The 19,803-nt window shown below is 43.4% G+C and overlaps 1 protein-coding gene across 1 annotated transcript in view; it reads left to right on the top strand.

Annotated features, from left to right (window-relative positions):
* LOC124124954 overlaps positions 1–19,803 on the top strand; it is a 35,930-nt gene that overhangs the window by 3,176 nt on the left and 12,951 nt on the right. Inside the window, exons 4-16 of the mRNA XM_048380872.1 lie at positions 1,129–1,254; positions 2,407–2,543; positions 3,781–3,922; positions 5,182–5,310; positions 8,778–8,892; positions 9,184–9,387; positions 10,127–10,372; positions 11,595–11,818; positions 12,887–12,983; positions 14,698–14,835; positions 15,567–15,674; positions 16,433–16,549; positions 17,908–17,993. Of these exons, the coding sequence (XP_048236829.1) occupies positions 1,129–1,254; positions 2,407–2,543; positions 3,781–3,922; positions 5,182–5,310; positions 8,778–8,892; positions 9,184–9,387; positions 10,127–10,372; positions 11,595–11,818; positions 12,887–12,983; positions 14,698–14,835; positions 15,567–15,674; positions 16,433–16,549; positions 17,908–17,993 (1,869 nt within the window). The remainder of the gene's footprint in view (positions 1–1,128; positions 1,255–2,406; positions 2,544–3,780; positions 3,923–5,181; positions 5,311–8,777; positions 8,893–9,183; positions 9,388–10,126; positions 10,373–11,594; positions 11,819–12,886; positions 12,984–14,697; positions 14,836–15,566; positions 15,675–16,432; positions 16,550–17,907; positions 17,994–19,803) is intronic.

The following is a 19,803-nucleotide window of genomic DNA, read 5'->3' as shown; positions in this document are numbered from 1 at the left end:
CTAATGTCGACTTCTTGTCAGTAATTCCATTGGTCGGTCAGAGTTCGCGTAAGGTCGATCTGACGTGACCGTAATGGGATGTCCTCAGATCTTTGTTCAGCGAGAACCAAAATCTGATTTTAAGGAGATTGGAAAATCATGAATTTGTTGACAGTGATCTCACTGGGTATGACTTGCATGGACCAAACACTCCTGTAACTAGTGAGGCCTCACATTTTTTTTAACTTGCTTTACAGATTTTTTTTACGGGAAAACACCTGTTGGTAGGTGATGAAACTAAAACAACTAAAAAATAAGTTTTTTAGTTTTCTGATCATCTACAGGGCTGCTTGTATGAAAAATTATAAATGGTTTAACGTGGGAGAAGAGCTTTCAACACAGCCGTTGGTTTAAGCAATGCAAACTTTGGGAATACTGTCGTTCATCTATGCATCCTATCAATTTCAGGAAAAACAACAAACTTTATTTGGATTCCCATGTTTAATATGTGTAAACTTCAGTGGGTCCTTGTTTAACAAATATGTTTTGGGTGCAATATGCTGTCAGCTTATCAGTGGGATAAAAAAAGAGAACAAACATGTTCCATTTAAACAAAATTTACAGTTGGCCGATCTGTAAAGCAAGTAAAAAACGTGTGGCCTCTATAACAAAAGACTTTCATGGCCAGAAATATGTATTAAAACGGGAAATGCAGTTATGGAGTTCAGTAGATCCTAATTTGCCAAATCACCCATCGTTCTGAAGTCTGTTCTATTTTCAGGCGGTAGACAAGGGTACTAGACATATGTTAGACAGTTAGACATATGCTGTAGACCTTAGACATATATTGTACTCAAGAAATGAACACTTGATAGACAGTTGAGTTGAGACCACAGCTTGTGATGGGCATTAAACAATTCCAAAGTCCATGTTTTTATTCTCATTTTATTCTCTCTCTCTCTCTCTCTCCCTCTCTCTCTCTCTCTCTCTCTCTCTCTCTCTCTCTCACGCTCTCTCTCTCTCTCTCACTCACTCACTCACTCACTCACTCACTTTTTCACTCACTCACTCACTCATTCACTCACTCACTCACGCACCCAACCACCCACCCACCCACCCACCCACTCACTCACTCTCTCACTTTTGCAGGTATTGGACCTCTCTGGCAATAATCTTGGCCCCCAAGGTTTCCGGAGCGTTTGTTTGGCAATGTGTTCCAACACTTCAGTCATCAGCCTCAACCTCGCAGACAACAGATGTGACACAGACAGTGCTGTGAGTATTTGCAGCAATAGACCAGTCAAGACCTGGCAAGAATAGGTCTTCAGTAACCCATACTTGCCATAAAAGGCGACTATGCTTGTCAGAAGAAGCGACTAACAAGATCGGGTAGTCAGGCTCGCTGACTTTGTTGATGCATGTCAGCATATCCCAACTGCGTTGATCGATGCTCATCAAATCAATCACTTGATTTTCTGGGCCATACTCGATTATTTACAGACCACCGTCATATAGCTGGAATAGTGCTGAGTGCGGCGTTAAACAAAAAAAACAAATCTGCAGCAGGTACTAAGCACATGCTTGGAATTAGTGGTGCCTTGCTTACATGTTTAAATAATCCTGGTGAAAGTTAACTAAAATCCTTAAATCGAGCCCTGGCACTAGGTTACACATTATAGTAAGTAAGTACTGTATTCGATGTAATTAGCGCCCCACTCTAATAAATGCCTACGGCCATATTTGCTTAGCATGCACATAGTATTTTTGTAAGAGACATGGATGTCTAAGGGGGTAAAATTCGGATACAGATTGTTTTCTGCGTTGCCAAACCACAAAATGTTACGACCTTTCAGTTCTGTACTTTTAACCAAACTTGCATTATAATAAGTGCCCTCCTTTTCTAATTTTGAGAGCGCCCTGGGCTCTTATTATGTCGAATATGGTATTGTTTAACGCTGCTTTCAGCAATATTCCAGCAATCTCACAGCAGGAGACTAATACAGATTGTAACATTTGCTGTAGACGAGATGGTGCCACAAATCTTTTGGACACCCAGGGGGCACAGGTGGCCCAGTTGTCTAAGGCACCGTGATTCGCTGTGCAGAGTTGTGTCCCTTGGGCACGCCAGAAACCTATGATTGTGGGTTCGAATCCTGGTTCGCCCTGATTATGTTTCTAGGTTTTGTCAGCACCATACCCGTGCTCATGGGTAAACCTGCATCACTTTGGGCTTTCCTCCCACATTAAGCTGACACGCCGTGATATAACTGGAAAACTGTTAAAAGCGGCGTAAAACCCAACTCACTCACTCACTCACTCATCCACAATAAGAAAATTATGGAATGGGAATGTTTTCTTTTTGATTTGTACAATATGAATATTTAGCTTTAAGAGTTTTAATCACTGACTGTATCCTGCCACCTCCAGGAGTGTGTAGGGAGACTGGTGGCTCACAATACGTCTCTAGTGTACCTGGACGTCTCCAGTAACAATCTGGGAAAGGATTACTTTTCTCGCTGTGTCGGACCAGCTCTCAAGTCCAACTCCACTCTACAAACACTGAGGTATGTTTTTGCTTATTCAATCTTTTTAATTGTGAGTAAGTTATATCCAGCATGCCAGATTAATGTGGGAGCAAAAGCCTGATGTGATGCAGGTCTCAGACGTTTACCACTGAAACACAGGGGCACGGGTATAGTGCTGAGAAACCTAAAAATATAATCAGGGCGAACCGGGATTTGAACCCATGAGCAAATGTTGCAGGCATGCCCAAGGGACACAACTCTGCACAGAGAATTGCAGCACATTAGCCAAGTGGGCCTACATAATACAATTGTTTCAAAGCACAGTAGGTTTTGAATGACTTAATTCAAAGGTTGGTAGGTAGGATTCGGTCCCATGGAAATGTCAAATATTAAAGTTAAATATAATATTGAAATATGGAAATATTGGACAATGTGGAATTAAATGGAAATAGAGAATCTCACCCGAGTGTCTTTTGATATCAAATATATCAACAAGAGTTGATAAAAATGGAAAAACTCCAAGGCTTGCCGAGGAATTTTTCCACTTTTATCAACGAGTGTCACGTAAGAACGACCTTTCAAAGCGTCACTTACCAGATCATGAAAGTGACAGTCGGAATGTGTTTCTGATCATGCAAGCTCGAAAATGTTAACACGGGGTATTCCAAATGACAGTATCGGCCCGTATGACTGATTCCGTCAAAATTACCGTCTATCTCTCATTTCCGTGGGATAAACATTTGAACGGTGGAGACGTTGCACAGTATGTGGGAAGCACTGCCATACAATCTCAACCATATATTAGACATTCCGGAATGTTTGTTTGTTCAGTTTTCAAAATTTTAATCGAGAACTGTGTCAACATATTTTTCAAGCGTAGTCTGAAATGGAAGTCACCAGGATGAAACGAGTGCCGTAAATCTTGAGAAAGCTGCTTTCTGTTTGGCTGATGTCGACTTCTTGTTAGTCATTTCAGTGGTCTATCAAAGTTTCGCGAAAGTTGTTCTGACGTGACCTGTAATGGGATGTCCTCAGATCTTTCTTTAGCGGGAGTGAGATCTTAGATTTGATTTTAATGAAATTGCTTTTATACCTTACCCACTTGCACAAAGTGACCATAGCTCTAAGACCATTGTTTAAATCCCATACTTTAACATAGACTTACAATCATCTCAGCGCTGAGATTGCTTTGTGTAAGTGGAACCTTGTCCTTTGCAAGGAGTGCCAATTATCCCAAGCAGAGTCTCCCTTTAAGACCTAGTTTTGCTGCTCCCAGGGCGAAGAGCATTGGCTCCACCAACATGAAGGTGCTGCTGGACGTCCTGGTGGACAACACCACGCTGACCAACATAGATCTAAGCAGCAATGGGCTGTCCGACCGGGCCAGTCTTGGCACAGCATTCTCTCACTGGATCAAGGTAGGGGCCAGTCTCGGCACAGCATTGTCCCACTGGATCAAGGTAGGGGCAGTCTCGGCACAGCATTCTCACACTGGATCAAGGTAGGGGCCAGTCTCGGCACAGCATTGTCTCACTGGATCAAGGTAGGGGCCAGTCTCGGCACAGCATTCTTCCACTGGTTCAAGGTAGGGGCCAGTCTTGGCACACCATTCTCTCACTGGATCAAGGTAGGGGCCAGTATCGGCACAGCATTCTCTCACTGGTTCAAGCTAGGGGCCAGTCTGGGCACAGCATTCTCTCACTGGATCAAGGTAGGGGCCAGTCTCCGCACAGCATTCTCTCACTGGATCAAGGTAGGGGCCAGTCTTGGCACAGCATTCTTTCACTGGATCAAGGTAAGGCCAGTCTTGGCACAGCATTCTCCCACTGGATCAAGGTAGGGGCAGTCTCGGCACAGCATTCTCTGACTGGATCAAGGTAGGGGCCAGTCTGGGCACAGCATTCTCTCACTGGATCAAGGTAGGGGCCAGTCTTGGCACAGCATTCTCCCACATTGCTATATAAATGTAATCAACTTGAAGCAACTTTGAACACCATTTGACCTGATGAAGGGAAGCGTTTTGATAAGGACCTTTTGGTCCACTGGTAATGTAAAAATATTAATGGAAAAAATGTGAGATTGTTTTTCTAGTTATCAGACATGTTTGTATGGCTGACAGGCAGCCTCACACGCTTTCAGCTACCATCATCAAGCACAGCTGGACTGCTGGAGTAGAGCTGAAATGGGTTGTTGGGTGTTTTTTAAACTACCTTGGGAAAACGTACTATTTCCAATTCAATGCTGCGTGTACTGTCTTCACTTCAAAGCAAATCATCTTTCTGAAATCTTCTAAAAATCCGAATTTTGACACATGGCAACATCTGTGAGGTCAGGCATATATAATCTGTCTGCCAGTATGTAATATTACAGGTCTGACTCACTCAGCAGCTGCGAGATGAACCCTGCCAGCCTGTCTCTTCTGTCTGATGCCATGTCTCATAACAACTGTCTCATTTCAGAAGCCATTCTGTTGTCTCACCTGTGTCTCACTCAGGAGCTGCGAGATGAACCCTGCCAGCCTGTCTCTTCTGTGTGATGCCATGTCTCATAACAACTGTCTCATTTCAGAAGCCATTCTGTTGTCTCACCTGTGTCTCACTCAGCAGCTGCGAGATGAACCCTGCCAGCCTGTCTCTTCTGTGTGATGCCATGTCTCATAACAACTGTCTCATTTCAGAAGCCATTCTGTTGTCTCACCTGTGTCTCACTCAGCAGCTGCGAGATGAACCCTGCCAGCCTGTCTCTTCTGTGTGATGCCATGTCGCACAACACCAGTCTCACTGAAATTAATCTCAATGGCAACGAGGTAGTATAGCTGTTCCCACTGATTTCTCAAAGCCAAGTGTTCTCATTTCATTATCGGGGCACAGATGGCCCTGTCGTGTAAGGTGCCACAAGTCACTGTGCAGAGTTGCTTCCCTTAGGTTCGAACTCTGAGTAGGTTTCTTGGGTCTATCCCCAGTGAGTGAGTGAGTGAGTGAGTGAGTGGGTGTATGTGAGTGAGTGAGTGAGTGAGTGAGTGGCTGGGTGGGTGGGTGGGTGGGTGTATGTGAGTGAGTGAGTGAGTGAGTGAGTGGGTGTTTGGGTGGGTGGGTGGGTGAGTGAGTGAGTGAGTGAGTGGGTGTTTGGGTGGGTGAGTGAGTGAGTGAGTGAGTGAGTGAGTGAGTGAATGAGTTGGGTTTTATGCAACTTTGAACAATGTTTCAGTCAGCAAGAATACCGGACACCTCCCTCCATTTTGGTAAGGGATGTGCACGAGCTCATTCCCCATTAATGGTTTTCTATCAGATGCCATTTTTGTCACCTCGCTAAAATAACAGGGTGTTTTGTGGGCTTGGCCCCCACTCATTGTCTTGAGTTAAATACTTTAGAAAGTAAGTGTAATGTTTAGTTACCAAAGTAAATACAAAATACAAAGTGTTCGCTGAAATGTGGCTCTGACGGATGTCACTGATGAGGTTGTCTCCCACCATTATGGAACTTCTATTTTCAAGTTCTCTTTTGATGTTGATGATTTCGACATTTATGCATAGTTTTGATATTCAATTTCAAGGTTTAATCATATTAAGACCCGTGAAGATCCGGGGTAGAATAGGTCTTCAGCAACCCATGCTTGCTGTAAAAGGCGACTATGCTTGTCGTAAGAGGCGACTAGCGGGATCGGGTGGTCAGGCTCACTGAGTTGGTTGATGCATGTCATCGTATCCCAACTGCGTTGATCGATGCTCATCAAATCAATCACTTGACTTTCTGGCACAGACATGATTATTTACAGACCGCCGTCATATAGCTGGAATATTGCTGAGTGCGGCGTTTAACAACAAACCACCCACGCCCATTTGTCAAATGTAGTGACGCTGTTGCGTGCCGCTTTATTAGTAGCATCAAACAAACATGGCGGATAGGTGTCCAGTATAATGCATGTGTACCTTTCAGTCTTATATGAAAATCCAAATTGAAGCCTGTCTTAGGAATTTACCACTTTGGAGAAACTCACGAGCAGGAGTATGGTGCTTACAAACCTAGAAAGATAATCAGGGCAAATCGGGGCGTTAATCCATGATCCTAGGTTTCTTGCACACATAAAGGACACTGCTAAAGATCACTGGATTGTCTGGTCTAGACTCAATTATTATCAGACCACCGTCATCGAGCTTGAATATTGCCGAATGCGGCGTTAAACAATAAGCAAACAAACAAATCATATTAAACCATACAAATGCAAACAGGGTTATTTTTTCTGCTCATTTTGGGCTTTATCTCCTCATTTTTCAAATGTGACCTATGAAGATTCTGGGGTAAAATTGGTCTTCAGCAACCCATGCTTGCCGTAAAAGGTGACTATGCTTGTTGTAAAAGTCGACTTATGTGATTGGGTGGTCAGGCTCGCTGACTTGGTTGATGCATGTCATCGATCCCAATTGCGAGGATGAATGCTCATGATGTCAGTCGCTGGATTGTCTGGTCCAGACTCGATTATTTACAGACCACCGTCATATAGCTGGAATATTGCTGAGTGCGGCGTTTAACAACAAACTACCACGCCCATTTTTCAAATGTAGTGATGCTGTTGCGTGCCGCTTTATTAGTAGCATCAAACAAACATGGCGGATAGGTGTCCAGTATAATGCATGTGTACCTTTCAGTCTTATATGAAAATCCAAATTGAAGCCTGTCTTAGGAATTTACCACTTTGGAGAAACTCACGAGCAGGAGTATGGTGCTTACAAACCTAGAAAGATAATCAGGGCAAATCTGGATGTTAATCCATGATCGTAGGTTTCTTGCACACATAAAGGACACTGCTTTAGAGATTTTTTATGCACTAATGTTCTGAAAATAATGACCCTTTGATGCTTGTTGCAGAGCTCCAGATAAGCTTTTGGTGTTGTGGGTATTTTACCCATGCATTTTAAAATCATTGGGTAGCAGTAATTCTATCTGAGTATTCAAATTTCTGTTACTCACTAGTTTTTACACATGTGGGTATTTAAGTTAAATATTTAAAAACACTATTCATCCAGTCCCTGCAAAATGGTGTTGTGTGGGTTTGAGTGCTTTATAAGACTAAAAAATAACACGATACTTCCACAAGAAAGTGTGATTGCAAATGATCGTGACGTAACTGTCATCATGGAGTTGACGGAATGTCCGTTTATAATTTCAAAATAAGTTGCTGATTGGCTAATGGAATATGCAGGGTTACTTCACCATATTTTGATGATTCGCACAAGTTTTATTTTTGTAGCTTATCTGTAATGTTTGTTGCGTATTTGATACGATTGGATTTTATTTTCCTGCGTATTTATGCATTTCTGATGCGTATTTTACGCAGATACGCAGCTTATCTGGAGCTCAGTTGTTGTGTTTTTGGAAGATCCTCCCCATGTCCCTGTACATTTATTCGTGACCCTCACCAAATATGTATTCAGTAAACTGTTGTAAGAGGCGACTAACGGGATTGGGTGGTCAGATTTGCTGACTTGGTTGATGCATGTCATTGATCCCAATAGCGTGAATCGATGCTTATGATATTAATCACTGGATTGTCTGGTCCAGACTCGATTATTTACAGACCGCCGTCATATAACTGGAATATTGCTGAGTGCGGCGTTAAACAACAAACAAACAGACAGACTAGATTATTTACAGACCGCTGTCATATGGCTGGAATATTGCTGAGTGCGGCGTTATACAACAAACAAACAACTGTTCATAACGAACACGCTTATGATGAAATGATGAATATAAAGAATTTTTGGGGTGTCCCGTCTATTTGCAGTATATCTGCTGTATACATGCTTATAACTATGATAACAACAAACTAATATTAGTGGTCCCTTTGAGTTCATTATGACCATAGATTACTGTATTATTTTTTATGACCCTCCCCTAGAGACTGTCATAAGTTTTGGTGACCCTCCCCTGAATCCCTCATTGTTCCCGTTGTGGATCGGGTGGTCAGGCTCAGTGACTTGGTTCATAGCGTGTCAACATACCCCACCAGCATGGATCATTGCTTACAATGTCAATCACTGGATTGCCTGGACATGACTCAATTATTTACAGGCATCGTCCTAAAGTTGGAATATTGTTGAGTGCAAGGTTAAGCAAAAACCACACAGTGTTTAACTATCTTTGCAACACCACACTTCCGGGTTAGAAACTAAAAGTTTTTGTCCACTAGTCCTTAGGATACCTTTACTATTGGGCAGTTTGGTAAGGACTACAGGACTAGTGCCAATTTCTAACACCATATTTGTATCATGATAGTTTGGCAGTCTCAGGCTTGTGGCGAGGTTCATCGCATCTGCGTGTAATCAGGGAAAAGTGAGGAATCTCCACCTCAACGATGCGAGAGTCACTGACCAAGCTGTCTCCGTACAAGGTCAGTATCAAATCAGGAGAATTTCATTACAGAGGTTTCAAACTCAGATTTGATACCTTATTTGATAAAAATTCAGGTTTTGAATTTGTTTTTGAAAGACCTTAGTTGAATGCAGAGTATGGTCCATTTACTTAAAAATAAACGGGACATTTTGGTGACAGCAGAAGTTATGAGGGGCACCTCTGACTTGGCCACTTATGACACCAGTGCAGGGTACCTACTCTGACTTGTTCCAGCCTTGTGACGAGTGGTTGTTTTCCCTTGCCTCATCCAAAGCTGTCATGTCTTCAGATCTGCCGGAGCAGCCAGATCCTTCATCTGTATCCCCAGCACTGCAAGTTCTTAGTCTACACTCCAGCAACGTCGCCAACTCACTATTCTCAGTACTCAGAGAGTGGTCAAAAGGGAGACAACTCCACATCACGGACCTTGATGTCACCAACAACCAATCACTTTCACCAGATTGTGTGGAACACATTATCAGTATGACTTCAGGTGAGTCTTATGCATGAACTATCAGCTTTCACTGAATGTAGGACATTTGAAGAAAAGACCTACCGTATATGACGTAATAAGCGCCCCGCTCTAATAAGTGCCTATGGCGATAATTGCTAACATATTAGATAGTGAACAATCCCAATTAGCACCCCATCCTATTGATCAATGTACACATATACGCAATCGTGTGTAATATGCATCCTTAATTATGGGCAATTAAATTCTGGAAAAATATATCTGTCGTACATAAACATTTCAGGCTGTCAGCATAAACCAGGAAATTCATCTTTCAACTCTGTTTTTTCTACCAAAATAATATTCTAATAAGAGCCGACTATTTGTAATTTTGAGAGCGCCCTGGGCGCTTATTACGTTGAATACGGTACCTGGTTTAAGGAATTATTTTTCTACATACAGAAATGATATATTCCTGTTTTATAGGTTTTTGCATTCTTAAGAAACATTTGTAGTTTTCTTGCTAATCACAAGAACAACTGTAAAACATCTCACTTATAAAAGATGACTTTATTTTAAAAACAGGCCATCATCTGAGTTTTACAATGTCTGTGTGACGCCACACCCCTAGTTAAGTGCGATCCCAATTGCGTGGATCGATGCTCATGATGTCAATCACTGGATTATCTGGTCCAGACTCGATTATTTACAGAAAGCGGGAATATTACTGAGAGCGGCATTAAACAACAAACCAAACCAAACCTAAAATCATATTTTCCAGATTCATCTGGTCACAGTTCTATACAGAGGTTTTCCTATGGATTGAACAGCTCAGATAGTCTGCCTCAGAAGCTGAACATCAGTTCTCTCCCTTGCCTTACTTACCTCAACCTGAGGAAGGCCAAGATTTCTGCTGCAAGGATTGTTGAAATATGTGGGGGATGTCTATCTGCGGAGTCAGTGCTGTCCATGTTGGTGTTGGATGGCCTCAAGCTTGCTGGTACAGACGTGGTGCCTCAGTTGTGTGGTAAGTGTTGATGTGTGTGTATGGAGTTAGTGCTGTCCATGTTGGTGTTGGATGGCCCGAAGCTTGCTGGTACAGACGTGGTGCCTCAGTTGTGTGGTAAGTGTTGGTGTGTGTGTATGGAGTCAGTGCTGTCCATGTTGGTGTTGGATGGCCTGAAGCTTGCTGGTACAGACGTGGTGCCTCAGTTGTGTGGTAAGTGTTGGTGTGTGTGTATGGAGTCAGTGCTGTCCATGTTGGTGTTGGATGGCCTGAAGCTTGCTGGTACAGATGTGGTACCTCAGTTGTGTGGTAAGTGTTGGTGTGTGTGTATGGAGTCAGTGCTGTCCATGTTGGTGTTGGATGGCCTGAAATTTGCTGGTAGAGATGTGGTGCCTCAGTTGTGTGGTGAGTGTTGGTGTGTGTGTATGGAGTCAGTGCTGTCCATGTTGGTGTTGGATGGCCTGAAGTTTGCTGGTACAGACGTGGTGCCTCAGTTGTGTGGTAAGTGTTGGTGTGTGTGTATGGAGTCAGTGCTGTCCATGTTGGTGTTGGATGGCCTGAAGCTTGCTGGTACAGACGTGGTGCCTCAGTTGTGTGGTAAGTGTTGGTGTGTGTGTATGGAGTCAGTGCTGTCCATGTTGGTGTTGGATGGCCTGAAGCTTGCTGGTACAGACGTGGTACCTCAGTTGTGTGGTGAGTGTTGGTGTTTGTGTATGGAGTCAGTGCTGTCCATGTTGGTGTTAGATGGCCTGAAGCTTGCTGGTACAGACGTGGTACCTCAGTTGTGTGGTAAGTGTTGGTGTTTGTGTATGGAGTCAGTGCTGTCCATGTTGGTGTTGGATGGCCTGAAGCTTGCTGGTACAGACGTGGTACCTCAGTTGTGTGGTAAGTGTTGGTGTGTGTGTATGGAGTCAGTGCTGTCCATGTTGGTGTTGGATGGCCTGAAGCTTGCTGGTACAGATGTGGTACCTCAGTTGTGTGGTAAGTGTTGATGTTTGTGTATGGAGTCAGTGCTGTCCATGTTGGTGTTGGATGGCCTGAAGCTTGCTGGTAGGTGTTGGTGTGTGTGTATGGAGTCAGTGCTGTCCATGTTGGTGTTGCCTATCAAACAATTCAACTTATTATTGTACATATATGTATTTTAAAATGCCTACCGGCAATTTTAGAATATTTTCATTTCAAAGACTTATGGTGATGTTGGTCCAGCCTATTTGCAGTACCATAAGTGTTGCCATTCTTTCAGGTCACCTGAAACATTCCAAGGTAACGACCTTGAGTTTTGGTGGGTGTTCATTGGCTGATAGTGACCTCTCACCCCTTTGTGACCTTATCGGTCAAGGTCATCCAATCCACATGCTCAAGCTGTCAGCCAATCGGATCACTGACACAGGAGTGAGGGCTGTCGTGGAGTCTCTTCTGAAGCAGACACCACATCCTCTCGGAGTTCTTGATCTCTCGAACAACACGGTGAGATAAAAGATTATTAGCCATGCATGTTTTCGTATTGTAAAATATCATTTTTACCCTACTTGACGCTACGCCTATACAGGTAAGTATAAAAATATTGCATTTAATCAGAAATGGTCATTATTAGAAATATTGTATACTGGTATGGAGACAAACATGGGAAATAATCACTGTATTATATAATATCATTGTTGAAATGTCAAAATTTAGACCTATTTTCTTTCACTCAAGTAAAATAAAAAGCTGCGAAGGAATACAAGGTTTGAGTGATCTGTCCCCTTCATTATATAGAGCGAAGTGATTGGCAGCAATGTTGTGATTATGATTCTTGGATCGGCAGCACCGTACCCATCCTTGTGGAAAATGTTTAAGCCCTGCTTCATGTTGGTGTTTTCTCACAGTCCGCCTCCATGGTCTTGTGGTAGAGAGTCCGCCTTGAGAGAGGAATGTATGGGATTCGGACCCCTGCCGCGTCATACAAAAAGACGTTAAAATATGGTACTTGTTGTTACCCTGCCTGACGTTAGTCATTGAGGTGCTAAAACAAGGACTACTCAGCTCAGAGTCAGTATTCTGTATCTGAGTGGCATATTCATCACTACGGATGGTATCTCAGTGGGCTAGCACTATAAAATCGGCATTACTCCGGACTAGTACAAGCAGGCTCACACACATGTGCATGCCCGTCACTATCAAAGTGCAATGACCTTGGATGCTATGTTAAACCTCACCTCACCTCACCTCACCTCACCTCACCTCACCTCACCTCACCTCACCTCACCTCACCCCACCCCACCCCACCCCACCTCACCTCACCTCACCTCACCTCACCTCACCTCACCTTTACAGACTGCCGTTATATAGCTGGAATATTGCTGAGTGCCGCGTTAAACACCAAACAATACAAATACAATACAATATTGATGCACATGATCTCAATCACGGGATTGTCTGGTCCAGACTAAATTACAGGCGGCCATCACATAACTGGAATATTACTGAGTATGGCGTTAAACAACAAACTAACAGCCAAACTTGGCGTCTACCCTGTCACATTGTTGGTTTCAGATCGGCAGTGATGGTGCTGCAGCTCTCAGTGAGCTGTACCTTACAAAGACACATCAGTCGTCTCTGCACAGTCTCAACCTGGCAGGCAACACTATTGGTAAGTTCCCCATGGCTACTCCAGGTTCTAGTCGGTCCCCTGCTACCTATGCTGGTTGTAAGAGGTGAATTAATGCATCAGGTGGTCACACTCGGCAACTTGGCAAATGGCGTGTCATGGAACACCAACGGGCTTGATATTTGCTCATAATATCACCCCCTTTAAGATCTGGGTTAGAATTGGTTCTCAGCAACCCATGCTTGTCCTCCCCGTGAATATCAGGGTTAGAACAGTTCTTCAGCAACCCATGCTTGTCCTCCCCGTGAATATCTAGGTTAGGATAGGTCTTCAGCAACCCAGGCTTGTCCTCCCCCATGAAGATCTGGGTTAAAATAGGTCTTCAGCAACCCAGGCTTGTCCTCCCCCATGAATATCTGGGTTAAAATAGGTCTTCAGCAACCCAGGCTTGTCCTCCCCCATGAAGATCTGGGTTGAAATAGGTCTTCAGCAACCCAGGCTTGTCCTCCCCCATGAATATCTGGGTTAAAATAGGTCTTCAGCAACCCAGGCTTGTCCTCCCCCATGAAGATCTGGGTTAGAATAGGTCTTCAGCAACCCATGCTTGTCTCCCCCGTGAAGATCTGGGTTAGAATAGGTCTTCAGCAACCCATGCTTGTCTCCCCCGTGAAGATCTGGGTAAGAAAAGGCCTTCAGCAACCCATGCTTGTCATAGAGGCAACTATGCTTGTTTTAAGAGGCGACTAACGGGATCAGGAGGTCAGGCTCACTGACTTGGTTGATGCATGTCAACGTATCCCAATATTACTAAGATCCATTCTTGTGATGTCGCTGGATTGTCTGGTCAGACTCTATTATAACACACTACTGTCATATAGCTGGAATGTTGCTGAGTGCGGTGTTAAACAACAAACAGGACAAAATTGTTTGTAAGCCAAGGTGTCCCTTTCAACTCAGATGTACTGCTTCCTTGCAAGACTACAGTGATAGATACATTGGGAGAAGGGTGGCTTTTATTGACAAGTGTTGATATATTTTATATCAAAAGGCATAAAAGTGAGATTCTGTTTTAAAATATTTTTTTTCAACCTTAAGGTTTGTAAAAAGTAATAACCACTGTCTTGAATGTAAAAAGTGCAGCGAACCAGCTTCAGTGGCAGTGGGATAATTTGATTGTGTTGTCATGGCAACAGATGACATCCCAAGGTCTGCAAGTGATATCTCCTGTGGAAATCAGTTTTGGATGATAAATTTAATTATCTGAACATTCATTTGCTTTAGACCCGTGAAGATCCGGGGTAGAATAGGTCTTCAGCAACCCATGCTTGCCATTAAAGGCGACTATGCTTGTCGTAAAAGGCGACTAACAGGATCGGGTGGTCATGCTCGCTGACTTGGTTGATGCATGTCATCGATCCTAATTGCGTGGACCGATGTTCATGATGTAAATCACTGGATCGTCTGGTCCAGACTTGATTATTTACAGACCGCCGTCATACAGCTTGAATATTGATGAGTGCGGCGTAAAACAACAAACCAAACCAAACCAAAACCATTTGCTTTTACATTTCTCATTGTAAATTTTCACAGTATCACCTACCAAAGGTTAAGTGGAAACAATTTCTCATAACGTCCTTAGTGTTTGATAGGACTTTTTATTATGGGATCTACTTTGAGCACTGGTAAGTCATTTTTTAAGATGTTTAAAGACACAGAGACATGAACTGACAGTGTAACCGATGTCTTGGTATTACAGGTAAAGATGGAGTTATCTCCCTTATCTCCGTGTTGGGTGGAGGGAGGTGTTTGAAGACGGTCTACCTCAATGGCCAGCGCGATGCTATAAGCGAGGTGGACATGGAGGATGTATATGGGAGACTGGCCACGACTCTGGGTGAGTTGGAAGACATTCCTGGTAATATCCTGGTAAAAACTACAATTGGAAAGCGAGCAATAGGGTAGCGAGCACATGCCATATTTTCTTGAGTATTGTGCACACCCAAGTATAATGTGCACCCCCTCTAGCGGAGTCATCTTAGCACTATGACTATAGACTACTATGCTGAAGTGAGGGAGTTACGATCATCTTAGCACTATGACTGTGCTAAAGAGAGGGAGTTACGATCATCTTAGCGCTATGACTATGCTGAAGTAAGGGAGTTACGATCATCTTAGTGCTGTGACTGTGCTAAAGAGAGGGAGTTACGATCATCTTAGCGCTATGACTATGCTGAAGTGAGGGAGCTACAATCATCTTAGCGCTATGACTATGTTAAAGAGAAGGAGTTACATTCATCTTTCTTAGCACTATGACTATAGACTACTATGCTAAAGTGTGGAGTTACGATCATCCTAGCACTATGACTGTGCTAAAGTGAGGGAGTTACGTTTATATCAGCACTATGACTATGCTAAAGTGAGGGAGTTACCATCATCTTGACTCCTGTAACTCTATGTTAAAGTGTGGGACTTACAATCATCTTAGTGCTATGACTGTTGTATGTCTATATCATAGTATGGGCGTTACAATTATTCATCACGTCACATCACTTTGTGGAACATATCCTAGGTCCCCTTAATTTTGAACACTGCATGATATGATGTAATTACTATGATCTGTTACAGGTTTTAAGGTCTGTAAAGTGGGTGACAATTTTCAGCCCAACAGCAGTGATCTCCCTTCCTTACCAGAAAACCTTATAGTCAACCTGAAACACCTTGGAGGACAGCCAGGTAGGTAGCTATATAGTTCATGTCTATCTGTGACTGTGACCCGTGAAGATCCGGGGTAGAATAGGTCTTCAGCAACCCATGCTTGCCGTAAAAGGCGGCTTGCAAGCCCCAGGTGATGAGATTGTATCCCGCAAGTGACCAGGTTGTTCTTCAGCCTTGAGACCAACAATGTTTACAGGTCTTTACAGTGTTGTCACTACCCCCTTGTGTACAGAACATACACCCTGTGCATTCAAAAGAACCCTCTTCTCCGATGGTGGATGGGCAGATGGTGGAGACACCAGCACGTACATACACCCGAAACACAAGTGTCAAAACGTGTGGTGTCACCCTGGGCAGGTGACTTAGTTCAAATGTGCCTCTGTTCACCCAGCAGGGAATGGGTAGCCGATATGTGAGGTGGATGTGAAAACCCTCTAGCACCCACAGGCAGCTTGGGTTGTATACTCCCCAGGGAGTTGAGAATGATAACTGGAATGCAAGTCTCTAAGTGGCCCAGTCTCTCTAAGGTGTCATGTTTCTCAGTGCAGAGTTGTGTCCCTTGGGTATGCCAGAATCCTGTGATTGTAGATTTGATTATGTTTCTAGGTTTCTAGGTTTCCGTGATCGTGGGTTTCACCAAAGTGCTAAATGTCTGAGACCTGCCTTATTTCGATCTTTCTAGAACATAAAGCTGACACACCATGACATAACTGGAATACTGTTCAAAGCAACGTCAACCCCAACTCACTCACTCTTTTTTTGTATGCTCCTTGCAGGGTCACTGGGGAAGCTATTGCACTCAAGTGCTATTGTAACAGACACTACACAGGATCTGCTGACTGGCCTCACAATGTCAGGAGTTCTAGAGATCAGTGCAGCACTCAAAGGTCTGGGTAAGAAAACAGGGACTTCTCTTGGATTCCTAAATAAATTCCCTTGGCATGCAAATTGGGAAAAAAATTAATCAAAATTGAGATTCATATAGGTAATATTTTCTTAAATTCAGCTTGTTCATCATTTTGTATTATCGTCACATTCAGTGGAATAACGTAACATTAAGTATCAAAGCCTCTTCTTCATTGGATTTTAAATATGATTGTGAATAATTAAATGCTTGTTTTTAAGTTTGGTACGATGCTGTTATCAACTTACATTATTGAAGGCTCTGTCCAGGGTGTTATTATTGTCCCCCTGTGTGACACGTAATCCTATCGTAATAAATGTAACTATCATCAACCAGCGTTTTAAGCCAACTCATTGCTGAGTATTTTATATTGGCTAGTATTGTGCACAACCACCAGTAGCTAAAGTGATGACGTAAATCCTGCGAGGGTATCCTGCAGGAAGCAGAGGTACTGTAAGTCCCCATGATCCCCAGCGAGGTGGCCTAGCTTTGGTAACTGGTGTTTTAAAACTGTATACATGATATTGTCATGCTCAAGTATGTTTGATAAAGTGACTAGTACAAGCACCCCCCCCACCCCACCCCACCCCCCCCCCCACCCCCACACACGTACATGCACGTCGCTATATAAGTGCAACACTCGTGGACGCCACGTTAATCCCAATTTCACCTCATCTCACCTCCTCCATCTCTTGTGAGTGAATGTTGTATTTTTAGCCAACCAATCAAAACAAGGCCTGGCTCCAGTGAAAGGGATACCATCAGTGCTCTGACCAATGAGCACTCAGATAACATTTCACAAACAGCAATATTTCCTATGTTCCACAGCTTTGTGGCCATCTTCACTACCCATTGATTCAATGTCTGGCAGGGGACACGGGTGGCCCAGTCGTCTAAGGCGCCATGATTCGCTGTGCAGAGTTGTGTCCCTTGGGCACGCCAGAAACCTATGATTGTGGGTTCGAATCCCCGTTCGCCCCAATTATGTTTATAGGTTTGTCAGCACCATACCCGTGCTTGTGGGTTTCACCGAAGTGGTAAACGTCTGAGACCTGCATCACTTTGGGCTTTCCTCCCACATTAAGCTGACACACCGCGATATACTGTTAAAAGCGGCGTTAAACTCAACTCACTCACTCACTCACTCATGTCCCGCAACAGTAGAGTACACATAAAGTTTATTCACAGAGTCGAGCTCATTTGCCTTTCGTGAGTTGTACACTGCCGCATTTCATTGTCTGACGTATAGGTGTTACAGTGGTCCCATGTGTTCCCAAGTGATGGAGGAACGTATTGTATACAAACTGACCATGTACTGCTGGTAAACTTGACCGTGTCCATGTGCAGGTTCCGCTGAGTGTGTCATGTCTGCAGAGGAGTGGAGCCTCATCACCGGCGCCAACAAAGACAGAGAAGTGCCATCATGGCTACAGGTGAGACTATCACAGACAGGTGATACATCATCGGCCATGCTGGAGACGTTGACTGTATGCATATTGTGTGCATGCATGCATGATTCAGGTGTGCATTGTAAAGTTTTATAGACATGACGGTTTTGCGGACAACAACTTCTTTATTGTTTGTGTGGTTTCATGGCTACTTCTGACCTTTGCATGGTGATATATCAACATTGTAAAGATTTGAAGACATGACGCTTTTGTGGACAACAACTTCTTTATTGTTTGTAACAAGGTTTCATGGCTACTTCTGACCTTTGCATGCTGATATATCAACATTGTAAAGTTTTGAAGACATGACGCTTTTGTGGACAACAACTTCTTTATTGTTTGTGTGGTTTCATGGCTACTTCTGACCTTTGCATGCTGATATATCAACATTGTAAAGTTTTGAAGACATGACGCTTTTGTGGACAACAACTTCTTTATTGTTTGTGTGGTTTCATGGCTACTTCTGACCTTTGCATGCTGATATATCAACATTGTAAAGTTTTGAAGACATGACGCTTTTGTGGACAACAACTTCTTTATTGTTTGTGTGGTTTCATGGCTACTTCTGACCTTTGCATGCAGATATATCAACATTGTAAAGTTTTGAAGACATGACGCTTTTGTGGACAACAACTTCTTTATTGTTCGTAGCAAGGTTTCATGGCTACTTCTTGTCCCTTCATCAGGGGAATATTGATTAGGTAATTAGGTAAAGATATTGAGTTTTAATGAGAGGCTTATTTTACATAACAATATAACAAAGGAGTAACTAGGATCCCACCCCATTACTCTACTTTCACTGTAATTTATTGGCTTCTCTCCCGTTTATCCCATTGCACCTTCGTACATTTATCTTTCCTTGTGTACACATATCAGCGTGTTGTGTATCACTCAATACTCATTTCCTATATTCTCAATACACTTACTCAGACCCGTGAAGATCCGGGGTAGAATAGGTCTTCAGCAACCCATGCTTGCCTTAAAAGGTGACTATGCTTGTCATAAAAGGTGACAGATAGATCAGACTCGCTGACTTGGTTGATGCATGTCATCATACCCCAATTGCGTGGGTTGATGCTCATGATGTCAATCACTGGATTGTCTGGTTCAGATTCGATATTCAGCATGGAAAAAGCGTTATAGGAATGGCCAATTATTGTTGTTGTTGTGGAGAACTGATAAGGAGAAAACATTGTTTTGGTTTGAGAGTTCTTGGAATAGCCAAGAAGCCCCCATGTTGATCCGCCACTGATAGCTGTTGTGTCATTGTGGTCTCTGGATTGGCCACTGATAACTGTTGTGTCATTGTGGTCTCTGGATCTGCCACGGATAACTGTTGTGTCATTGTGGTCTCTGGATCTGCCACTGATAACTGTTGTGTCATTGTGGTCTGTGGATCCGCCACTGATAACTGTTGTGTCATTGTGGTCTCTGGATCGGCCACTGATAACTGTTGTGTCATTGTGGTCTCTGGATCTGCCACTGATAACTGTTGTGTCATTGTGGTCTCTGGATCGGCCACTGATAACTGTTGTGTCATTGTGGTCTCTGGATCGGCCACTGATAACTGTTGTGTCATTGTGGTCTCTGGATCTGCCACGGATAACTGTTGTGTCATTGTGGTCTCTGGATCTGCCACTGATAACTGTTGTGTCATTGTGGTCTCTGGATCTGCCACTGATAACTGTTGTGTCATTGTGGTCTCTGGATCGGCCACTGATAACTGTTGTGTCATTGTGGTCTCTGGATCTGCCACTGATAACTGTTGTGTCATTGTGGTCTCTGGATCGGCCAC

This window comes from Haliotis rufescens, unplaced genomic scaffold (assembly GCF_023055435.1).
Source record: "Haliotis rufescens isolate VD_foot unplaced genomic scaffold, xgHalRufe1.0.p SCAF_33, whole genome shotgun sequence".
NCBI lineage: Eukaryota > Metazoa > Mollusca > Gastropoda > Lepetellida > Haliotidae > Haliotis > Haliotis rufescens.
The sequence above is the reverse complement of the archived record's forward strand: the minus strand, read 5'-3'. Positions and strand labels throughout refer to the sequence as shown.